At 51.2% G+C, this 21616-nt stretch overlaps 1 protein-coding gene across 1 annotated transcript in view; it reads right to left on the bottom strand.

Moving 5' to 3' along the window:
• SGPL1 (sphingosine-1-phosphate lyase 1) overlaps positions 1-6726 on the bottom strand; it is a 48487-nt gene extending 41761 nt beyond the window's left edge. Inside the window, exons 1-2 of the mRNA XM_062215386.1 lie at positions 6602-6726; positions 6074-6125 (exon numbers count right to left, since the gene is read on the bottom strand). Coding sequence (XP_062071370.1) covers positions 6074-6100 — 27 coding nt within the window. The 5' untranslated portion in view covers positions 6101-6125; positions 6602-6726. The remainder of the gene's footprint in view (positions 1-6073; positions 6126-6601) is intronic.
• Positions 6727-21616: the final 14890 nt, after the last annotated feature.

Raw genomic sequence — 21616 nt, 5'->3', positions numbered from 1 at the left:
AGTGGAACACAAGAGCATCCCTGACTCACAAAGGTTGAGCAAAAGGGCCGGTGCTGTGGCTGCTCCACTTCTGATCCAGATTCCTGCTAACGTGCCTGCGAAAGCAGCAGATCCAAGTCCTTGGGCCCCTGCACCCACATGGGAGACCAGGATGAAGCACCTGGTTCCTGGTTTCAGCATGGCCCAGCCCCAGCCTTTGCGGGCATTTGGAAAATGAACCAGTAAGATGGAAGATTTCTCTCTCTCTCTTTAACCCTGCCTTTCAAATAAATAAATCTTTAAAAAAAATAAAGTTCATAATGGTAAAGTTCAAAAAAGCCCCCACTTGGAAACAATTCAAACGTCCACTATTAATCAAGTAGATAAATAAACTATATTGTAGTCAAATAATTAAAATACTGAACAGCATGAAAACGAATGAACTACATGCAAGTAATATTGGATGAATCTCACAAATACTGAACATAGGAAAATCTCAAAAAATACATATAAATCCATTTATATCAAGTTAAAAAACAAAACTAAACTATGCATATGTAGGTGGTAATACTAATTTAAAAACAGCAGCAAGGGAGTAATTATTCTAAAGGTCGGGATCGTGGTTACATCTTGATGAAGGGAAGACGGGAGGTATGTGACAAGGTAGGGCACATGGCATTGGGGTAAATGTTCCATTTCTTAACATGGGCAGCAAATATAGGGTTGTTTTCTGTAACATTCTTTAAAATGTAGACGTGCTTTAAACACAATTTTGCCTGTTTCATAAATTTCACACAAAAGCATCTTTAATTAAAAAGAAAGGTAATTCCTTCTCCCCTTTCCTCTTGCTATTGAACAAAACATGACCTTGACAGGCGGAACCCACAGCTACCCTGCACCAGGAGAGGATGCACCCCTGGTGGGGACGCCACAGCCTGGAATCTCAAACATCTGAGAATGACCACGTGGGCCACATTTCTCTGCCTTCAGAGAAATAGAACTTTTTTAAAAATCTCTCTATTGCGTTTGCTTTTTCTGTTACATACTCATCCAGCCAAATCTATCCTAACTGACTCCTTTGGTGATTTGGACAGGTGAAAACCTTTCCAGCGCATAAGCTTCCAACCGCAGAAAGGACTTCCTGAGAAAGCACTCGGCACTCACACAGGACAGAGCACTGTGCAAGGGCGCCTACACAGCAAGAAAGCTGGACCACAGGACTTCTACAGGCCCTCTCAGCGAGTCTGATTCCATGGCTACCCACCACTGGCACAAAGCCGTTCCGGGCTTGCCAAAGCCAGTGACACTTTGCCTCTGAGTCTACCTTCCTCCTGTTGCTATCAGCAAGAACACTGCTCTTCCCTAACAATTTATATCCTATCCATTTTCAGGACTGAGCCCGAGTCCTATCTTCCTGCTTTGCTTTTTAAAACTAACTTGACCTCAGCTTCGGCATGCTGGGCGTTCCCCCTCTCTCCTCCACAGCCTCCACGGAAACTTCTCCAGCTGTGCTATGGCCCCCCCAGGCGCTCCGTCCTCTGTGTTCCAGCTGGGTTGGCCAATGGAAATCAGAGTAGGGAAGAGCTGGAGGCATTTACTCCCCTGGACTCCCTCTCTGCCGGGGCACTGGCAGGCAGCGGCTACTCTCATACAGCTGACTTTCTCCTCCAGCTACACTCTCTAGATTCCAGAAGCTACGCTCTCCTTTGTCCCCTCAGGTCTGAGAGTGATGGTATCTCTGGCTGCTGGCCCTGGGCTGTTTCACCATGCCCTGCTGGTTTTCCCTCACCTGCCCAGCCTTTGTGAATATCCCTGACCTCCTCAGCCACACTGCAGGAGGGCGCCAGATGACTGACACAGTTCATCAGCTACCTTCAGCCTTCACTGTTCCATGCTCCCAGATGGCCCCGACCTCCCCTCACCCCATGGCATGGCTGGTCTCTCAGTAAATGGGCTCTGTATGTTTACACATACAAGCTGATTCACTACAAATCAGCTCCCTATGGAAAATTCTTAACGCCAGGCCAATTCTCAATTATGCCACCTATGTGTACAAACTGTATGCAATACTAGATTGGGCAAAGCCTAATTAAGAAGATAAATGTTACTAAAAATTCCTGACATGCAGACTGCAAAGCTAAGCCAAACACTGGGATTTGGAGTTTATTTATAACTCCCCCTGCCCCTAGAACAAAGGCTGGAGAAATTATTACTATTCTACTTCATTTATAAGAATGGACAAGTGCCAAACATAGTGCTCATCCTACATGGCAAATCATCAACAGAATTTTAAATGTCCTATCTGCCAGTCCCAGTGAATTTTCTCTTTCTTCTACCTAGTTCTATAAACAACGCATCAGCTTCAAATAACAGAAATGAGCTTTTAATGTCAATCTTTCAGCTTTATACTAAAATCCCACTTCAGATCAGAAAGAAAGTTTCCCTGAAAAAGAATCAAAGGTCAAAGATAAAGCTCAAAGAACTGGAAAGATTCCATTTTCAAATCAAAAAAAACAAACAAAAAGCCATAGCCAAGAGAGGCTTGCTGTGATCGAATCGCGAGTGCTGCAGAAATGCTAAGAAGGCAAACCTTCCCTAAGAATGGTGCTTTGCTGCAGGAGACGGTGCTGGACACTTTCCAACAGCACTGGGCCTATGGGCAAAACATGCCCAAGCAACACTGTAGCATTCCCATCAGGCCCCAAGACTCAGTCCCCACCCATACCATAGCACATACCACCCAGACACCTGGTCATCTCCTGCCCACAGCAGGGTTTCTCAGCCTCAGTAGTATGAGGTTCTAAGCCCCATCATAGGGGACGAGGCACATCACACAATACCCAGCTGCATCCCGACTTCTAGCCACTAAATGCCAGTAGCACCAGACAGCTGTGACAACCAAAGATGTCTCCAGACATTGCCAGATGTCCTTGGGGGGCAAAACTGTCCCTGGCTGAAAACCCCTACCCTCTATAGACACTGGTCACTCAAACCCCACCCAGATCTCCCAGAGTGCACTTGTTAATAACCCTGATGCACCTATGAATACCAGCTAATTTATTCATCATCTTTGGAAGGGAAAAAAGAAAAGCCACCAAAGGAATAGATTTGGCTTTATAATGCACCTTTTCCTTAAAAATCCTAAGGGTTTCATAACTTGCAAAGTGACGCCACCCTCCACAGAGGAGAATAATACAGACGAGATGAATGGCAGGCAACACAGAGAAAGGCTGCTACAACATCGCCGGACTAGAATCCTGAAAGCACCGCAGCTCTCAGAGAAGAACATGACTACCCGGTATTCTGAGACGTCGGTAGAAAGTGTTACGGTCCACACGTCACAAAAGAGCAAATGGGAAAGGCAGGCAATCGAACGAAGACCAAAGTGGCAGCAGGAACACACTGAGGCCGACAGCCCAAGCTCCCGGGTCTGGATTCGAGTTCTGCTATATATGTACTCCAGGTGATCTCCATGTTTTACTCCAAACACAGTGACTTTACACCCTATCAGACCCAACTTCCTTTTGTTATAAAAAAAAAAAAAAAAAAAAAAAAGTATTTTTGAGGCCAGCAGGTTAAGCTGCCGCTCTGGCAACAGCAACAGTATCCCATATGAGTACTGATTGGAGTACCACTTCACTTCCAATCCAGCTCCCTGCCAATGCACCTGGGAAAGCAGATGGTCCAACACTTGGGTCCCTATGGAAGACAGGGATGGAATTCCAGGTTCCTGGCTTCAGCCTGGCCCAGCCCTGGCTGTCACTGCCAACTGGGGAATGGACCAGCAGATGGAAGATCTCTCAATCCTGCTAATCTGTAATCTTTAAAATTTTTTTCATTTTGTAATGCCCTCTACTCTTCTGAAATGAAATTCAAAGACTACACCATCATATTTACAGATACTAACTTTAAGATTCTCAAGATAATTGGCCTCTCTACAGTGTTAAACGGAAAAAAAAAAAAAAAAAAAAAAAACGAGATTTTATAATGAAACATGTATGCCAGAAGACAAGACAAGGACTCCTACCACCTCTCCACTTTCACAAAGTGCCCCCTGGAGGGCAGAGCTAGTCCACCCTTTCTGCTCTGCACCAGTTCTCTCCCACCAGACACAACCACCAGCAACCTCTGACCCCTACCATGAAAACTGTCACCAACAAGTAGTGAGAAGGAGGGACCTGAAGTCAGGTCACCTGAGCAAAACTAGGAAGATGTCAGTGCGCTTTTCAAAGGTTTTTGTTAAAATGAAGTTTGTAGAGTACCTACTTCCGCGCCTGGCATGTACCATAAGCTCAAAGATGTAAACCTCAGGAGTTATTTTATTACTCCTGTATCTACCCGGTACTGTTTCCTAGCTTTTGCTAATTTATCCCATTAGCAGAAAGGACAGGTGGCTGACAGCCATTAGAGACATTCCAAACCACTAATACAGAAGAGGCTGCTCTAACTCCTACGACTATTGGGATGCTGCTCTGCACTCAAGCTATCACGTGGGTCCTTTCTTCCACGGTGGAGGACCAAGAACTTATCACATAAAGTGGTTGGAGAAACACCATGCGCTCTGCCCGGGGTGGGTTGCTGTGCCGCTGAAGACCCAGCCCTAGTCATCAGTTCTTTGCAGTTCGGCTCCAAACAGCACATTCGAGTCAAGGAAGGGATGAGCGCTTCAGTGAAAGCCCTTCACGCAACGAGAATGCCGGCTTCTGAAAGTGGTGGCTGTTCAGGGCCGCTCCTCCATGGATTAGCCCCTAAAGCAACAAAGCAAACCCCTAAATATCTGAGATTATCCACTGAGGACGGGAAAGGGATGGCGACAGACAGAGAAAAGCTTCAGAACAGATTCCAAAGTTAACATGAATAAAAGCAACCTCTGCTCACTGAAAGTCAACTCAGAGGCCCAAGAAGTAACAAGCACATCTCCGCACAGAGAGATCCTACTCACAGGCGGCGACCTACCACACACAGACACGCTGTGCTGCGCTCTGACAGGAGAAACAGTCACAAGTCACAGCCTCCCCCTCCAAGATGCTGGCGGCATTTACCCCTGGGTGATGGAACCACTGCAGTGGGGGTGAAGGCGGACAGGATGGAGGGCACTGGGGGGAAGGGGCTGTTTCCTTTTGCAATTTAGTTGCCAATGTTTCTAACATAACGCTCTTGGAATGAAAATTTAAAATTGCATGTCTATTAATGAGCTCTTAAAAATTCAGGTAATTTGGGGCAAGGAGCTATTTTAGGTGAACTTTTCATGGGGATCTGTGTCTCCCAAACACAACCTAAGGCCATCCTCATGCCCACCTCAAACTCAATCTCCCTCTTCTCTATCCCTCCTGCTCGGATATAAGCAACCCTCACTAGCCGTGTTTCCCAATTTCCCAGGGCCAACCGACCTCCTGGTCGGTGAGATAGAGAAAATAATTATATGTAAATCACCGATTTTACACAAGCAGCTATCAAACTTATTCAACCAGAACTCAATAAACCCAGATACTTTTCCTGTATCTCTATGTGAAAGCTACGGGCTCCCCACAAATCTGACACTAAAGAGCTTCCGTGGAATCACCAATGTCCCAAGAATAAAATGGTATCACGGTAAACGCTCATCTGCAAAGCTTTTCCGCCCAGCACAGAAAGCTCTCGGCGGGAGGGCACAGCCTCCACCACAGCGGGCACACTTGTGGGCCACTGAAGAGCTCGAGTTCCCCGGCGTTTGCTAAGCCCTGGCTGTGTGCGCAGCGCCACAGTAAGCGCTTATTCATCTTCAAACAATTCAGGCATGGGATCTGCTTCCCGGGATTCTAACTCCGGTCTGGGAGACAAAGACGTACAAAGACACGGCAGACCCCGACCACACTCAGTAACAGGTTTCTGTTGTTGTTGTTGTTGTTGTTTTTTTAACTGTCCGGGTAGCCAGGGAGAGACGGAACCCAAGAAAAAGAGAGTGGGTAAGTTCTCCCGAACTGAAGAGGTCCTGTATTCACCCTGACCACGGAGCCCCAAGTAAAACGTGGCAGAAATAACCGCTCGGCTACCCAAGGCCAGCGTCGAGGGCGACCCTCCGCACGGCGCTGCAGGCCGGCCGGCCGGGACTCACCAGCGCCAGCAGGTCCGAGCCGGGCATCGCCTCGCCCACGTCCTCTCGGCGTCTGTCAAAGGGAGACACGTCTGTTCACGCGCGAGGCTCTGCCCGGCGGCCCACGCGGGGTCCCCCGCGCGGGCTCGGGCCGCACCCCACCCTCGCCGGCGACTCGCGCGCCCAGACCCGGGGCCCACGGCGCCGTCCACGCAGGTGGGCGCCGCCGGGGGACACGCCCAGCCCGTCCCGGCCGGGGTCCCGCGCCCCGAGCGCCGCCCCTCACCCCACCAGGGCCGGACTCCGGCCACCGCAACCCGGCCCGGCGCTCGCCTTCACCCGCCGTCCCCACGGCCAGTCCCCGGGGCTGAGGTCCGCAAACCCGGCGGCCGAGCCCTCCGCAGCGCGCCGGGGCCCGGACCCGGCTCCATCCTCTCCCTCAGCGCCCCTCGCGCGCCGGCCCCGGGCCTCGGCCGCCCGGGCCTCGCCCTCCCCGGCCCCGCCGTCCCGACCCGCCCCCTCCCCCGGAGCCCGCGGCGGCCCGTCCACCTCCTCAGGCCGGAACCAGCGTCCCCGCTCCTTTCCTCCGGCACGGTCCCTCGCCGGTCGGCTCCACCTCCCGCCTCGCTTCCTCAGCTCGCCACCGACTCGCGCGCCGCGGGGCTCGGGCTCCCCCTGCCGCCGCCGCCGCCGCCGCCGAGATTGGAGGTGCGGCCGCCGGCGGCCCCGCCCCTCCCGGAAACAGCCCCCCCCCCGGTGCCGACCCGCCTCGCCGGGCCCCGACGTGCGCGGCCCCGCGCCGAAGGCCGCGCGCGCGCACGCTCCCGCGGAGCCCCAGTGCGCGTGCACGCCACCTGCTGGCCAGGCAGGGAGCGGCTCCAGGTCCTCCAGCGCTGGTCTCTCCCAGGCTAGCCTGGGGCGTGCTTGGTCGCCAGGCAGGTGGTCACCAACCTCTGTTTCAGGCGGACTTTCTGAAAACCATCTTTCTGGTCACAGTTGCCCCTTAGAGCCCCGGAGACAGCCGATCTGATCCAGAGCCACGCCCAGAGATGGGTCTCTAAGCAGGGGTTGGAGATTTTAATAGAGACCTTGGTTTTTTCCACTTAAGTCAAGCAACAGGAAACTCATTTAGTGCAAACACCATGTCCTTCTCCCGTCCTCTCCCTCAATAAATGGAGAGCAGAGACTACAGGTGTTGGGCAAAAAAGCTCTCTCCTCTGCAATGTAGGGAATCACCTAACATTCCCGGCCCACCCAGATCATAAAGGTCACCTTTCACCTTCAGATGAAAAAATTAAAAGCCAAATAAGTGTCCCATGACTTGCACATGTAGTCATGACACCAAGTTAGTGCAAGTGGAAGGCAGCATAATTATGTATAACTAACAGATCAGCAACCTGCCCACCACTTTTTTTTTTTTTTAATAATTTTAGGGCCTGGCATTGTGGTATAACACGTCAAGCCACTGCCGGCAACACCAGCATCCCTCACGGGTGCCAGTTCGTGTCCTGGCTGCTGCAGTTCGGTCCAGTTCCCGGTTGATGGCTTGGGAAAAGCAGTGGAAGATGGACCAAGTACTTGGATCCCTGCCACCTACGTTGGAGACTCAGATGAAGCTCCTGGCTCCTGGCTTCAGCTGGCTCAGCCCTAGCAGTTGCAGCCACTAAGGGAGTCAGTCAGAGGTTGGAAACTCTCTCTCTCTCCCTCCCTCTCTCTCTCTCTCTCTTAGACTTCCCTCTCTGTAACTTTGACTTTCAAATAAATAAATAAGTCTTTTAAAAAAAGTGAACCTTGGAACATTTCAATCAGAAACAATACAACAAGGAACCCCTTGCAGAGTTGTCATGAGGGTGAAATTAGAGCGTCAGGATCCTCACCTTCTGCTTTTGGGATGAGGTTTTTTGTTATCACAGCTGCCCTCCTCAGCACAGCCCATCAGCCTGTCCCAGTCCCTCTGCCCTTCCTTAACCCCCCCCCCCAAGTCCCAGCCATCTCTACCATCCAGAGCCTCAGAGTCAAGTACTGACACCCCTGGACCCTTCCCCCTCTTAATGCTGTCCCCAGGCAGACAAGCAACCTCCATTTGTAGGAACAGAGTGTTCATTAGGACACTACTCATCAGAAGTTGCCCTGGGCTCCCCTTGCCCCACACCCCACCTCTGCCTTATAGCTTCTTCGGATCCCAAGTCTCTGATTAGCTGCCACTTCCAGTCCTCAGTGTGGAGCTGTGCACCCCCCGATGCCTGGAGGGTGGGTCGTGTCTGATTCCTGCCCACGTGCACCCCATACATGGACGGCATGCCATCTGTTCTCTCTTCCTAGATGCACAACCCTTTTCAACCCTACTGACTGGTCGTTATTTTGCCGAGAACTGTAATAGGCATCTTTACACACAAGGCCCTGTTTACGTCTTGACTTGCCCAGATCAGGTGACTCACATCAGCCCCAACCTGTCAACAAGGGCTCCAAGGCCAGAGAAGGCGGTGTTCCTACCAAAGACACCCAAGTAGGATGGGGTGGGGCTCTGTGCTGAAGCCAAGGCTTCATAGGGAGAGGCTCAGATGAGCTTGTTGTTGAATTAGAATCAAAGATAGACCCAGAGGGGCCTTCAGCTATTTTCCAAGTCGGCCCCAGAAAATGAGGCTCAAAGTAGAGCAAGACTCCTGGCAACACCCGGACTGTTGAGTGGGCCTGGGCTTGCAACTCCATGAGTCCATGAGGCTGCCAGGGGAGACAGACAGACAGGCAGACGGGCAGACACTGACCCTGGACCGTACTGCCCCCGTGCCCACATTCCCTCGAACTGCAGAGTAACACTAGGAAGGACCAAGCTGGCTGGTGGGAGGCAGAGGTGGGGTGGCCTGGAGCCTCGATACCTCAAGTGTGTTTTCCCAAGAGCAGCTTGGCATCTCCTGGGAGCTTGCCAGAAAAGCAGGTTCTCGGAGCCTCACAGCAGAGCTCCTGCGCCGCCCGCCGGGAGGCCCACGTGAACAAGCCCCCGGGGCGGGGTATGCGCAAGAGGGGGTTGCAGGTCCTTCCTTCAACGCGCTTCTCAGCGTGCCGAGAAAGCACAACGTTTTATTAAGATTGTGTGTGTTTGTCCGAGACGGTTTAAGGAAGCCCATGAAGAAACTGTGGGGGGAGGTTGTTTGGGGGGCCCAGTGCTCCCCAGTTGTCCTTTGGTCCCATCAACAAAAGATTGGGAGGGACTGGAAACGCACTGAGGAGCCGGAACACTTGCCGACCAAGGGCTGGGGAGGGGTGGGCCCTGTAGTGAAGAGGGCCTGAGGCTCCCCCAGCAGCTTCTTTCGTTCAGGCTGGGAGACTCTCACTGAGTGCTTGCCTCTGCTGATGGTTAAAACAATTCATGCTGGCAAATATGGTTCTGACTAAAATGGCCAAGTCTGTGACTCCCCGCGCCTGGTTGTGAGCATATACTCTGATTCTAAAGAGCAGGGGCACACTCCCTCACACTTCCACCCCTGGTTCTCGAGCACCCAGGGATCTTCCTGGGAAGCTCGCTTCAGGACAGGACTGTGCACAGACAGAGTTTAGGAGATTTGTGGCCTTTGCACTTCACCCGTGGAGAAGCAGCCCGTAGCAAAGCTCCCTGCGGGAAACCAGCAAGCAGTTGGTGGAGTCCTGAACCCAGGCAGGGCCCAGAGACCAGCAGTCAGCTCCAGTGGCCGGCGGGGTGGCCACAGCACAGTCAGCTACCACGAGAAGGAGAGGCCGAGAGCCAGCCAGCCACGGGAGCACCCCCAGCCAGGAGCAAGTGCACAGACATGGCCACCCCAGAATGAGAAGCGAAGGGCAGTGGGGCCACTGAGTTACATTGATTGACTGGGTCTTCTGGCCTTGCCCGGGCACCAGTCCAATCAAAACCAGAGTAACAAAACCCTCAGAGAACCAAGAGCAATTTCCCAAGGAAGCCCCACCTTTCTCAAAGAAGCTCTCCATGGGCTGCACACTCACTCCTAGCGAAACATCAGAAACAGAGAGACTTTATCAGAAGACAAACTTCCTCTGGCAGAAGGATGCCTGCTGTGACCTGCAGTGACAAAGCAGGTTTGAAGGCAGGCAGAGGGGCCTTTACCCAGAAATCAATGCGTGGCTTTCAGCAAGTTCTTTCTCCAGGCCTTAAAATCTTTTATTTGCATATTGTAAGAAATGCATTTCCGCGATTGAAATAATTTGGGAAAAAAATGGCACTGTGATTACACCGCATATTTTAGAGTGCAAGGCGCTCTGGACCAGCTTGGATTTTCCTCTAGATCTGCCATCATCCCACTTGCTTCCTCCTTCACCAGCGTCTACATGTGCTTTTCCATCCTGCCAGCCAGGCAGGCAGATGGGAGAGGCAGGCTCAAGCCCCTTGGTTACTGGTTCTCCACTGTGCGGCAACACAGTCCTTTGAACTTGAGCCCCTCTCTTTGCAGCGTGCATACTTGAACAGCTCAAGGAAGTAAAACGAGAAGGCACTGCTTGTGGTAATGCACCGTGCCTGCCGGCGGCTCGCACCTCATTCTGGTCCTCCTGCTCACATTTCTGTTCCACCATTTCAACGGAAGGTAGCAGATTTTGCTATCACATTTCTGTCTTCTTCCATTGCAACCCACCCAATTTCTCTGTCTCAGCCCTGGAAGGTTTGTCAGGCGCGGTGTAGAGGAACTGAAGCAAAGCCAGTGAGTAGAGTCCTGTCTCCCCCCAAGGTATGTTAACCGTCTGAGCCTGGGCTTCCTCCGTCGTACAACAAGGGTTAATAGCATCTATCTTGTAACTGTTGGGACAATTGCCAGAGGTAGATACGTTTACTCAACACATATGGGCCTGACCCACAGTGCACCCCCGAGAACTGCTAGTCTACCCCACTCCATCTGCATCCAGGGCGTGCTCAGATGAGATTCTAATCTGAGCTTGGATCAGTTCCGCCCGCCCAGCCCAGTTCTCACCTTATTGCTGAAGGTCTGGCTTCCATCCCCATCACGATCAGATCTGGACAAGTTGATTACTCCTGCCAACATGCCCCCGCCTCTTATAGCACCCCAGGTCTCTCCAAAGCTTCTTTGAGAGCTACAGATCTACTGTGTTCCTGCACCATGCATTGCTGACAGATGGGAACTCCCAAACCAACTGGATCCAACACAGCCCTGTTAATGACAACAGTCTTGGGCCAGTGTTGCGGTGCAGTGGGTTAAGCCACTGGCTGGGACACCAGGGTCCCATATATGAGCTCTGGTCCACTCCTGGCTGCTCTACTTCCAATCCAGCTTCCTGCTAATGTGCCTGGCAAAGCAGTGGAAGATGACCCAAGTGCTTGGGCCCCTTCACCCCTGTAAGAGACCCAGGCAGTGTTCCTGGCCCATGGATTTGGCCTGGCCCAGCCCTAGCCATTGTGTCTATTTGGTGAATGAACTAGTGGATGGGAGATTCTCTCTCTCTCTCTCTCTCTCTCTCTCTCTCTCTCTCCCCCCCCCTTTCCTATCTCTGTAACTCTGCATTTCAAGTAAATAAATAATTTTTTTAAAAAAATAAAATAGCTTTTTTCTAACTGGAATCAGATTCTTAGAAACTGTAAGGGAGTGAAACTGTAAGACCTTGTGAAGGTCTGATAAACTGACAGTAAACAGCTTAGCAAGAGAAAAACCATACAATTTATGATGTGCATATGTGCCGGTGTCCCGTAGGTCTGAGGTTTGAAGGAGGGCCAGATAATTGAAGGGATGACAGCATCCTACAGAAAGGAACAGGAACCTGGCCTTTGGGGATGACAGTGATGTTATGGGAGGGTGAGGGAGAGAAAGCACAGAGGAGGAGTCTCAGGTAATAAGCTGTCCCAGAGCAGCCCTCAGAAGCACAGGGCCCAGCCAGTGACAAAGTCTGGGGTGTCCACCGCCAGCCTCTTGTCCTGCCACAGTGAGCCGCCCTGGTTGATGGGCTTCCCCAGGGAGGGGAGTTGTGATGACCCTGTGACACGACAGCTGACTTCCTCTTGGAAGCCTCTATCTTTAGACAGATAAGGGAGGCTCAAAGGAAGCTGCTTCCTTGCTTTGGGGTGAGAGAGCAGGGCAGCAGCAGGTCAAAGGAATTTTGGTTCTTTATTTTAAGGCCTCGGCACACCCGAGCGCCATGCTTGGGGCATTGGTTTCTGAGTCCCAACAGAACCCACCTGCACATATAATTCTTTTTATCACGCCATATTGTACTCTAAGAGCAAGTGTCAGGGCCGGCGTTGTGGCGTAGCTGGTAAAGCCTCCGCTCGCAGTGCCGGCATCCCATATGGGCGCCAGTTCGAGTCCCAGCTGCTCCACTTCCAATCCAGCTCTCTGCTGTGGCCTGGGAAAGCAGTGGGAGATGGCCCAAGTCCTGGACCCCTGCACTCGTGTGGGAGACCCAGAAGAAGGCCCTGGCTCCTGGCTTCAGATTGGTCCATTGAGGCCGTTGCGGCCATCTGGGGAGTGAACCAGCAGATGGAAGACCTCTCTCTCTCTTTCTCTGTCTCTCGCTCTCGCTTGCTCTGCTTCTGCCTCTTTCAAATAAATAAATATGTTTTTAAGAAAGCAAACATCATAATACAATCGTACATGAAGTGAGCAGATGCATCAACTTACAAGGGATCAGTGTGTATTGAAGATCATGATTAGCTGAATGGTGGCACCACTTTTCCCTTTGTGTTGGACCTCTTTTAAAAAGATTTATTTATTTGAAAGGCAGAATGACAGAGAGAGAAGGAGAGACAGAGAGAGAAAGAGATCTTCCGTCTGCTGGTTCATTCTCTAAATGGCCACAATGGCCAGTGCCTGGCCAGGCTGAAACCAGGAGCCAGGAACTATGTCTGGGCTTCCCACATGGGTGGCAGGAACCCAAAACTTGGACAATCTTGCACTGATTTCCTAGGCCCATTAACAGGGAGCTGGATGGGAAGCAGAACAGCCAGGACTCAGACCAGGACTCTGATGGGATGATGGAATCATGGGCTGTCTTGCATCCAGCGGCTTAACCAGCTGTGCCACAGCGCCAGCCCGATTGTCCAACATTTTTAAATAAGGCCTGATAAAGACAGTCTTGTAACTATGTTCAGTAGACCAGGATAGAGCATTGCCACGGATTCTCCCAACACTGTGTGTTAACAGCTGGTGAAATTCCAAACAAGATAAAGGATAGCTTACAAGACACTTTCAACAGAGTAGGTGTGCTGCAGGAAGACTACCAAAACCGTGTCACACACGCACACACCCCTACATGTCACACACACACTCCCATCTGTGCCTTGTTGACACAGATGGGAGCTGTGAAACCTGAGTCGCAGCTGAAGAGAGAGCCCATGGGGTCATCACAACCTCCTCCCACGGTTGCTCCTTGCCTGGCCCTGCAGAACGGGTTCCCAGGCTGACTCAGCCGGGTTGGGCTTGGGAAGGCTGCAGAAGCACCTGTACTCCAGTTCAGAGGTCAAGGGAGCCAGAGGTCGCCCATCCTCATGGCGCCACGACGGAAAGCCCTTATGTCTTTGAAAACTGGGTAGAAGGAGTTTTCTCTAAAAGGTTTTTTTTCAAGATTTATGGGCAGAATTACTCTCGATGCTCAGGCAATTGGCCTAGGCAGTGGAATCAAGGTCAGGGTGAGTTGAGTGTAGGACAAGCAGGAGTCAACCAGGCAGAGAAAACCTGCATGTGCCAAGGCCAGTGGCGGGGGCAGGAAGGCCCATGTGGCCAGAGAGACAGTGGAGGAGAGGGGGTGGAGGCCAGTGCACGGATCAGTAAAAGCAGATGTGCAGGCCAGGGCGCCCCATGCACCTGCCTTCAGGGAGAAGCACTTGCCATTTGGGAATATCGACCTCGGGCTCGCTCATTCGATTATTCAGAGCTGGTTGTGACATTTTGGGCCTGGAGTGGCTCACTGAGCAAAACAAAGGTCTTGTTCCTCATGCAACAGACATTGTGGCGGAAGTAGACAAAACAGCAGCATCAGCGGGGAAAGAGCACAATAAGTTAGATGGTGCTGAGGGCTATGGAAAAGAGAGAACCTCCCGGAGCCCGGGAACAGGAAGCGGGGGCTTGGAGCCGTGGGCATGGATAGTACCACTTTAACAGAAGGGTTTCTAGGCCCCTCAACATTCCGAGGAAAGACAGAATCCAATGTTGTGCAAACTCTTTCAGCTTTAACGTTGTGACGTCCAGGAGCCCGCCTGAGTCAGGGACTGTTCCTGTTCTCTTTGCCACGACTGTGTTGATTGCTTGTTTGAAACGACGGGAACAGTTTCAGCACTCCAAGAAACAGCTCAGCCCAGGGCTTGTTGCTGCCCCACAGATGCAACCTTCAGAGGTTACTAACGATGCCTTTTTAGCCTTTGAGGGAGAGCACTTCCTTTTTCCGTGCACCCAAACTGCTTAGGACTTCCGTTTAGGTGTTGGCATTTGTCACAGGGGTTAAGACACCACTTGCTACTCCAGTATGCCATATCAGAATCCCTGGGTTCAAGTCCCAGCTCCACTCCTGAATCCAGCTTCCTGCTAATGCACACCCTGGGAGGCAGCAGGTGATGGCTCCAGTACTCGGGTCCCTGCCACCCATGTGGGAGACCCAGACTGAGTCCTGGGCCCCTGAGTTTGGGCTGCCCCCACTCCGTCCAGGTTGTTGTGGGCATTTGAAAAACAAGGCAGTGGTTGGGAGCTCTCCCCCTCTCTTTCTCTCTCATTCTCTCTCTCTCTCTCTCTGCTTATCAAATGAGTAAATAAATCAATTTTAAAAACACCTGCCATTTTCTTAGGGCAGATGGGAAGCCAGGGGCTGATGCTTGCAAAGGGAACTATGCCCTCCCTGCAGAAATGATGCTCGGTGCTGCCTCCCACGAACGCCTTCCCCATCCCCTCTGGGTGCCGGGGCAGGTGCCACACGCAGGCCCTCCATATTCTCTGCTAGCACCAGGAAATAGCAAGCCAGCCCAAGGACTGGACAAACAGGCACAGTGATCTCCTTGTCATAATCTGTGTAAGTGGTCTTGTGACCATGAAACAAGGTCACAAAGGAAATATGACAAGGGACTCCGAGGACTTTGGACAACTCATCAAAGTTTTGCTTGTGTGTTGACTTAATTGACCACACCACCTGTGCAGACAAGTCGCATATCAAAGGCAGAGGTGGGCGGATGCTCCCAGATCAAGCACAGTTGTCCAGCACCACCCAGATCCAGAACCAGCAGGACATCACTGCTGCAACTGGGTTAAATTTTTTGTTATGTTTTGTTTTGTTTTGTTTTTGTTTTTGTTTTTTAATAAATGAAACCAAAGCTGGAAAGCAGGCTTCAGGGTCTTGTAAGATACCGTATTTTGATCTTTGCCCAAAGAACAACTGCCATGGAGGAAGTTTTCATCAAGGAGCCAAGCAGTACCGCATTTGTGATTGTTTGGGGTCAGCATTGTGGCACAGTGGGTAAAACTGCCATCTGCAATGCCAGCATCCCATATGGGTGGGTGCCAGTTTGACCCCCAGCTGCTCCACTTCCAACCCAGCTCCCTGCTAATGCACCTGGGAAGCAGCAGAAGATGGCCCAAGTCCTCAGGTCCCTGCACCCACGTGGGAGACCCAGAACTCCTGGCTTCTGGCTTCAGCCTGGCCCAGTCCTGGCCATTGTGGCCATGTGGAGAGTGAACCAGCAGATGGAAAATCTCTCTGTGTGTCTCTTCCCTCTCTCTCTGTAACTCTGCCTTTCAAAGAAATAAAATATCTTTTTAATAAAATTGAAAAATTTTAAAAAGATTTATTTATTTAAAGGAAGAGTTACAGAGAGAGAGGGAGAGACATGCAGGGAGACACACACACATACACACACACACGCAGAGAGAGAGAGAGAGAGAGGGAAAAAGAGAGAGAGAGAGCAGAGGGAGAGAGAGAGAGAACTCTTCCATTCTCTGATTCACTCCCCAAATGGTCACAGCGGCCAGGGCTCAGGGCCAGGCCAAAGCCAGGAGCCTGGAACACCACCTGAGTCTCCCATGTGGGTGGCAGGGACCCCATCCTTGGACAATCCTCTGCAGCTTTCCCAGGTGCATGAGCAGGGCCCGGACAGGAAGTGGAGAAGCCTGGACTTTTCCTGGGGCACCAGCCCCAGGAAGCGCTCTGTGTGGTGTGGAGATGGCTGGGAGAAGATCCAGATGGACAAACCAGTCTGTAGGTTTCTACATTCACCCAGGCAAGTAATAAAGACAGTTGGTTCTAGAATGCTAGCATAGGCTTAAAATATGGCCCTTTGAGGGAGGTAACAGATTGAAAATAAAGCTCCTAAAGCCACAGGCTGTGCCTGAGCCAGCAGGCTCTCACATAAGCCCCCAAGCCAAGGCACGGGTGAAGAGCCACACACACAGTGCAGGGCGAAGCAGCAGGAGGGCAGTGGGCTGCACCTTTCACTGGCTGCAGCCGGGTTAGGGTATCTCTTCCCCTCACAGTTTCCCATCAAACAGACTTGACTGCTGTAGTGGCCAACAGGGTACTACACTTACGTTAATGCTTACTGATCTACCCTCAGTATTATGGGTTCAATGATGTCCTCTTATGTTGAACTCCAAACCTCCAGTACCTCGGAAAGTTCCCTTTCTGTGGGGTTGTAGCAGGTGTTAAGACAAGGCAGTGCTGGAGGAGACTGGGCCCCTGACCCGATACAGCCAGTGTCCTCACGAAAAGGGGAAAGTTGAGCAGACATGCCTGTACGACAAATGCCACGTGACGATGAAGGCAGAGAGCAGGGTGATGACTTGTAGGCCAAAGAACGCCAGATTGCCAGCAAATCAGCAGCAGCAGGGGACAGACAGGGCTCAGACAAACCAGCCTTGCTAAGGCCTTGATCTCGGGCATCTGGATTCAGATCTGTGGGGCAATGCATTTCTGTGGCTCAAGCCACCCCATTTGGTTACAACAGCCTGACTGTCAGACACACCTGTGTTCTCCATCGTGCCTTGCAGTGGCATGAAAGTGTCCCTGGAAGCTCATGTGTTGGAAACTTGAGCCCTGGTGCCAGGACGTGGGACCTTCCAGAGATGGTTAAACCAGGAGAGGTCTGCCTTTGTCCATGGGCCTGCGACATGGTCACGGGGTGGCCCCATTATTCCGGGTGGGTTCCTTACAAAAGAACGGGAGCAGCCTCCTCTTGTGTCTGTTGCTCACCACGGACTCTGTGGAACGATGCAGCAGGGGTCCCTCGGCGGGTCCTGGCCCCTCCAGCCTGCTCTTCCCAGCCTCCCGAATGGTGAGCCAATACATTTCTGCTCATCATAAATCACCCGGTTTATTACAGCACCTCTAAGTGGACCAAGATATAGCCCCGAGCTTCAGTAGGATGGCCAAGGAGTGAGAAACCAGGTAACAGAGCCAGTCTCAGTGGCTTCCTGTCCTGCTCAGCATCCAAGTCGAAGAGCAGCGGCATAGGTGTGTGTTGGGGGGAGGCCTCCAGAGTGCTCCTGGGGCCACTGGCATGGCTTCCTGGTGGGCAAAGCCGCCTGCAGCTGGCCCTGCTGGGCTGCCCGGAGGAAACGGACACTTTCATTTTGGGGTGCAAGCCGCTCCCTGCCACCTGCTGCCAGGAATCACAGGGGCCCTGCTGAGAAAACTGCTCACTGCATTTCAAATGCTCCCTCTCACTCTCCGTTATCCATTAAATTCAACTGTTTAAATCACTCCCAGGGCCAGCATTGTGAGGAAGCAGGTGAAGCACCGCCTGCAGTGCCAGCATCCCCTATGGGTGCTGGTTCGAGTCCTGGCCGATCCACTTCCCATCCAGCTCTCTGCCTTGGCCTGGGAAAGCAATAGAAGACGGCCCAAGTCCTTGGGCCCCTGTACCCACATGTGAGACCTGGAAGAAGCTCCTGGCTCCTGGCTTCGGATCAGCACAGCTCCCGTCTTTGCAGCCATCTGGGGAGTGAGCCAGCAAATGGAAGACCTCTCTCTCCCTCTCTCTCTGAGCCTCTGCCTCTGTGTAACTCTGCCTTTCAAATCAATCAATGAATCTTTTAAAAAAAAAAAAAATCACTTCCAGTGTTTCCCAATCGCACATCTAAACACCCTCCGTTATTTCATCATCTTAGAGGCAATTAAACTCATTTTATCTGCATTTTCTTACAAATTGCTTCAGTGCACAGGTCACACCGGTCCTGGAAGACGAATTGTTTACAACAGCAGACCTGTTCCTGACCCAGCTGCTCCCCGCCAGGTAAGCCAGCCTCGCTTTGCTGGGGACAGAAGGCCCTGTGGGGATTGCTCAATGTCGCAGCCTCACATCCACACAAACAAGTCAAACCCCAAGGCTGACTGGCAGAGAATCAGTTAGGGGACAAGCACAAAAGAGGGTCCGCAGAGGCTCCCGGGCCTCGCCCCAGGCCGTGTGGAAATCACCTGCCCTACGTGAATGATAGCCCACAGCAAGAACCCCCTCCAGAGGCGTGCACCATGCGTGCACTATCTGTGACTTACAGCACGTCTGGAGGAGAAGACCTCAGAGGGAAGCCCTGTTAAAACGAAAGCTCTTCTTGAACTTGACCCACAGAACCCCTCATGATCAGCACCCGCCTTTCCGCGCCTCTATCCCTGCCATTTCTGTCTCACCCTCGGACATCGTACCCAGCCCCATGTAGAGTGACCCGGAGCATGCACCAGCCAAGCTGAGACACTTCTGAGACGGAGGACGTAGTAAGTTCTCCAGACCAACAGCCATCTCCCGGACCGTCCCAAATACCCCAGGGCTGCTGGTCTCCCTAGCCACACAGAACTACTGCGAGGGCCCACAGCATGCCACGGGCTGTCCTACGCCCAGCGTTTTGCGACCCTCCTCCTCTTCTTGATCCCCTCAGAGAGAATTCCCAGCCCACTCCTCTGTGGAACCTTCCCCAAGAACCCTGGGTGGGTGTGGGTTCTCTGCCCTTGTGCCTGCACACTCCTGACACCTCTCACATTCTACCTTTGTTTCTCTGGCTCCCCACGAGGCCGACAACCACGTGAGGACAGGTATTACATCTTTTGATCCTTGTATCCTGTAGTCCGTGTCATAGATACCTAACAAATAGTATCTCATCAATGGTTTTGAGAATTTTACTCTTTTCAAGTGGCTCAAGGGTTGTCATGGCAAAGAAGGCCTAGATGAGATTTGTGTGGCCAGAAAGGATAGAACAAGAATACCAACCAGAAATCTCAGAGATCTATTTCAACTCAATATTAAGAACTTTCTGTCCAATGGACAGACTACATAGAAAACGAATGGTCAGCCTTGGGCAGTCGAGAGCTCCCTACCGTTGGAGGTGACTAACTGACAAATACTAGCAAGCATTTCGTGGGAATGAGGCAAGGACACAAGCATACAGCAGGTAATGATGTGGAGACACAGCTGAGACTCTGTGAATGATTGACTGCTGGATTCATTCAGTGACGAGTGGGCACCAGGCTGTACCATGACTTTGAGGAGTTAACACTAAGCCAACATGCCCATGTCATCACCACACGGGTCAAGGTCCTATGTTCGGTGATAAATATGATAAAGGTGGCCTCTAACCTTTTGGAGCTTACAGGATTGCAGAAGAGATACAAATAATTACAAGAATTACTGGGCACTAAAAATGCAAGGGGCAAAGGAGGCAGAGGGTCAGAGAACAGACATTTAAGTTGAAAAGGAATGAACACAGGAAGCTTGATTTGATCCATGGGCCTAGACTTTCAGGAGAGCCCAGACTGCTTCTTCCTACTCCGATGCCTGTTATTCCAGTCGAGTGACCTGGCTGAGCGCTGGCTTCGACCAGCCCATACATGTCAGCTCCCGAGCTCTGAGCCCTGCTCAGATGACAGGTAACCAGGTGACTTTGGCCATCCCAGGGCAATGGCTGGGTGAGCCATTGTGGGGGGGGGGTGTCTGTAGCTCACCCCCTGTTTCCATCCTGACTTCTCTGAAAGACCATTAGAACGTCTCTGCTAGCCACATAAACCTCAGGACAACAAAGACAGGCGATGCCTCGGCAGGTACACCCCAAGAGCCTGGCAGAGACTCAAGCTCTCAGAATGGCCAGCCCTCTTCAAAACACCCCATGCACTGGCCAGAACCCAGAATTCCGTGTACAAAGCAGAAGATAGAAAAGCAGGTGAGACAGGGGGCATGTGGTCAGAGCATTTTCTCCCATACGCTATGAGGAACAATATCAGAATAGTACAGCAGCCATTCATGAAAGGTTTGCTTGATTTTGGTAGACAAAAACAATAGGAAACAAATCCCATTCATCAGGTTTTTTTTTGTTTTTTTTTGTTTTTTTTTTGTTTGTTTGTTTGTTTTTTTTTTTGACAGGCAGAGTGGATAGTGAGAGAGAGAGACAGACAGAAAGGTCTTCCTTTTTGCCGTTGGTTCACCCTCCAATGGCCACTGTGGCCAGCGCATCTCGCTGATCCGAAGCCAGGAGCCAGGTGCTTCTCCTGGTCTCCCATACGGGTGCAGGGCCCAAGCACTTGGGCCATCCTCCACTGCACTCCCGGGCCATAGCAGAGAGCTGGCCTGGAAGAGGAGCAACCGGGACAGAATCCGGCGCCCCGACCAGGACTAGAACCTGGTGTGCCGGCGCCGCAAGGTGGAGGATTAGCCTGTTAAGCCACGGCTAAGTCCAGTTCATCAGGTCTTTACCACGGGCCAGGCCTGTGCTGGGCGATCATATATGTACACCGAGGCTTAGAAATTGTCAAAATTTATCAGAGAAAAAGGGTCAGAGTATCTGCAGAGCTCATGCTTCTGTTGCATGAACACTTTCATAGAAGCGAATGAATACCCATCAAAGCAGAGTGAGTTGAAGGAGCTATGCTCTCAGAACTCCAAAGGTAGGAGTGAGTTCTCAGCGCAGCAACACTTAGCAAGAGAGGAACGCAAATACCAGTCCACAGCACGGGCAAGGGCAAAATGAAAACAAAGTCGTACCAAATGTTTTTATTGCTCCCGTTATAAAGGGATGCTTCTTCCAATATATAAATGTATATATCCATGTGAGAAAGACTAGCCAACAGAAAAACAGGTAAGAGATAGTTTAAAAGCTCACAGAAAATAGACACAAATAGTGCTTACACGTATGAAAACACACTCAAAGGACTCACTGGAAAAATGCAGATTACAGCTACTCTAAGGTGACACCTGTCTCCTATGAACTTGAGAAACTCGTATGGTGCAGCCATCACAGCCTTAACCATACACAATGATTGAGGAGAGAGTGATTGACAGTCAATGACTTAAATACCCATCAATATCAACAAACTATAAAAAGAACACCAAGCTAAACCAAAAGACAAGAGGAGGATGATACTAAGAGGAACAGGAAATTAAAAATTGGTTATTTGGAGAAAGAAAACAGTAAAAATAATCCCAGCAGTACTGATTGAGAGAGAAAAAGAGAGAGGACAGGTCCAATCCGATATGAGACACCACTATAGTTCTAGAAACATCACAAATACATAGCCTTCACTCAATACACCTGAAAATATAGATGATGTGGAGAAGTTCTTAGAAAAATGACTGAATGTTAGAGTTACCTGACAGATATGTTAGAGCAGCTATGGAGA

This window comes from Lepus europaeus, chromosome 17, assembly GCF_033115175.1.
Source record: "Lepus europaeus isolate LE1 chromosome 17, mLepTim1.pri, whole genome shotgun sequence".
Classification (NCBI taxonomy): domain Eukaryota; kingdom Metazoa; phylum Chordata; class Mammalia; order Lagomorpha; family Leporidae; genus Lepus; species Lepus europaeus.
This window is presented reverse-complemented; position numbering and strand designations above follow the sequence as displayed.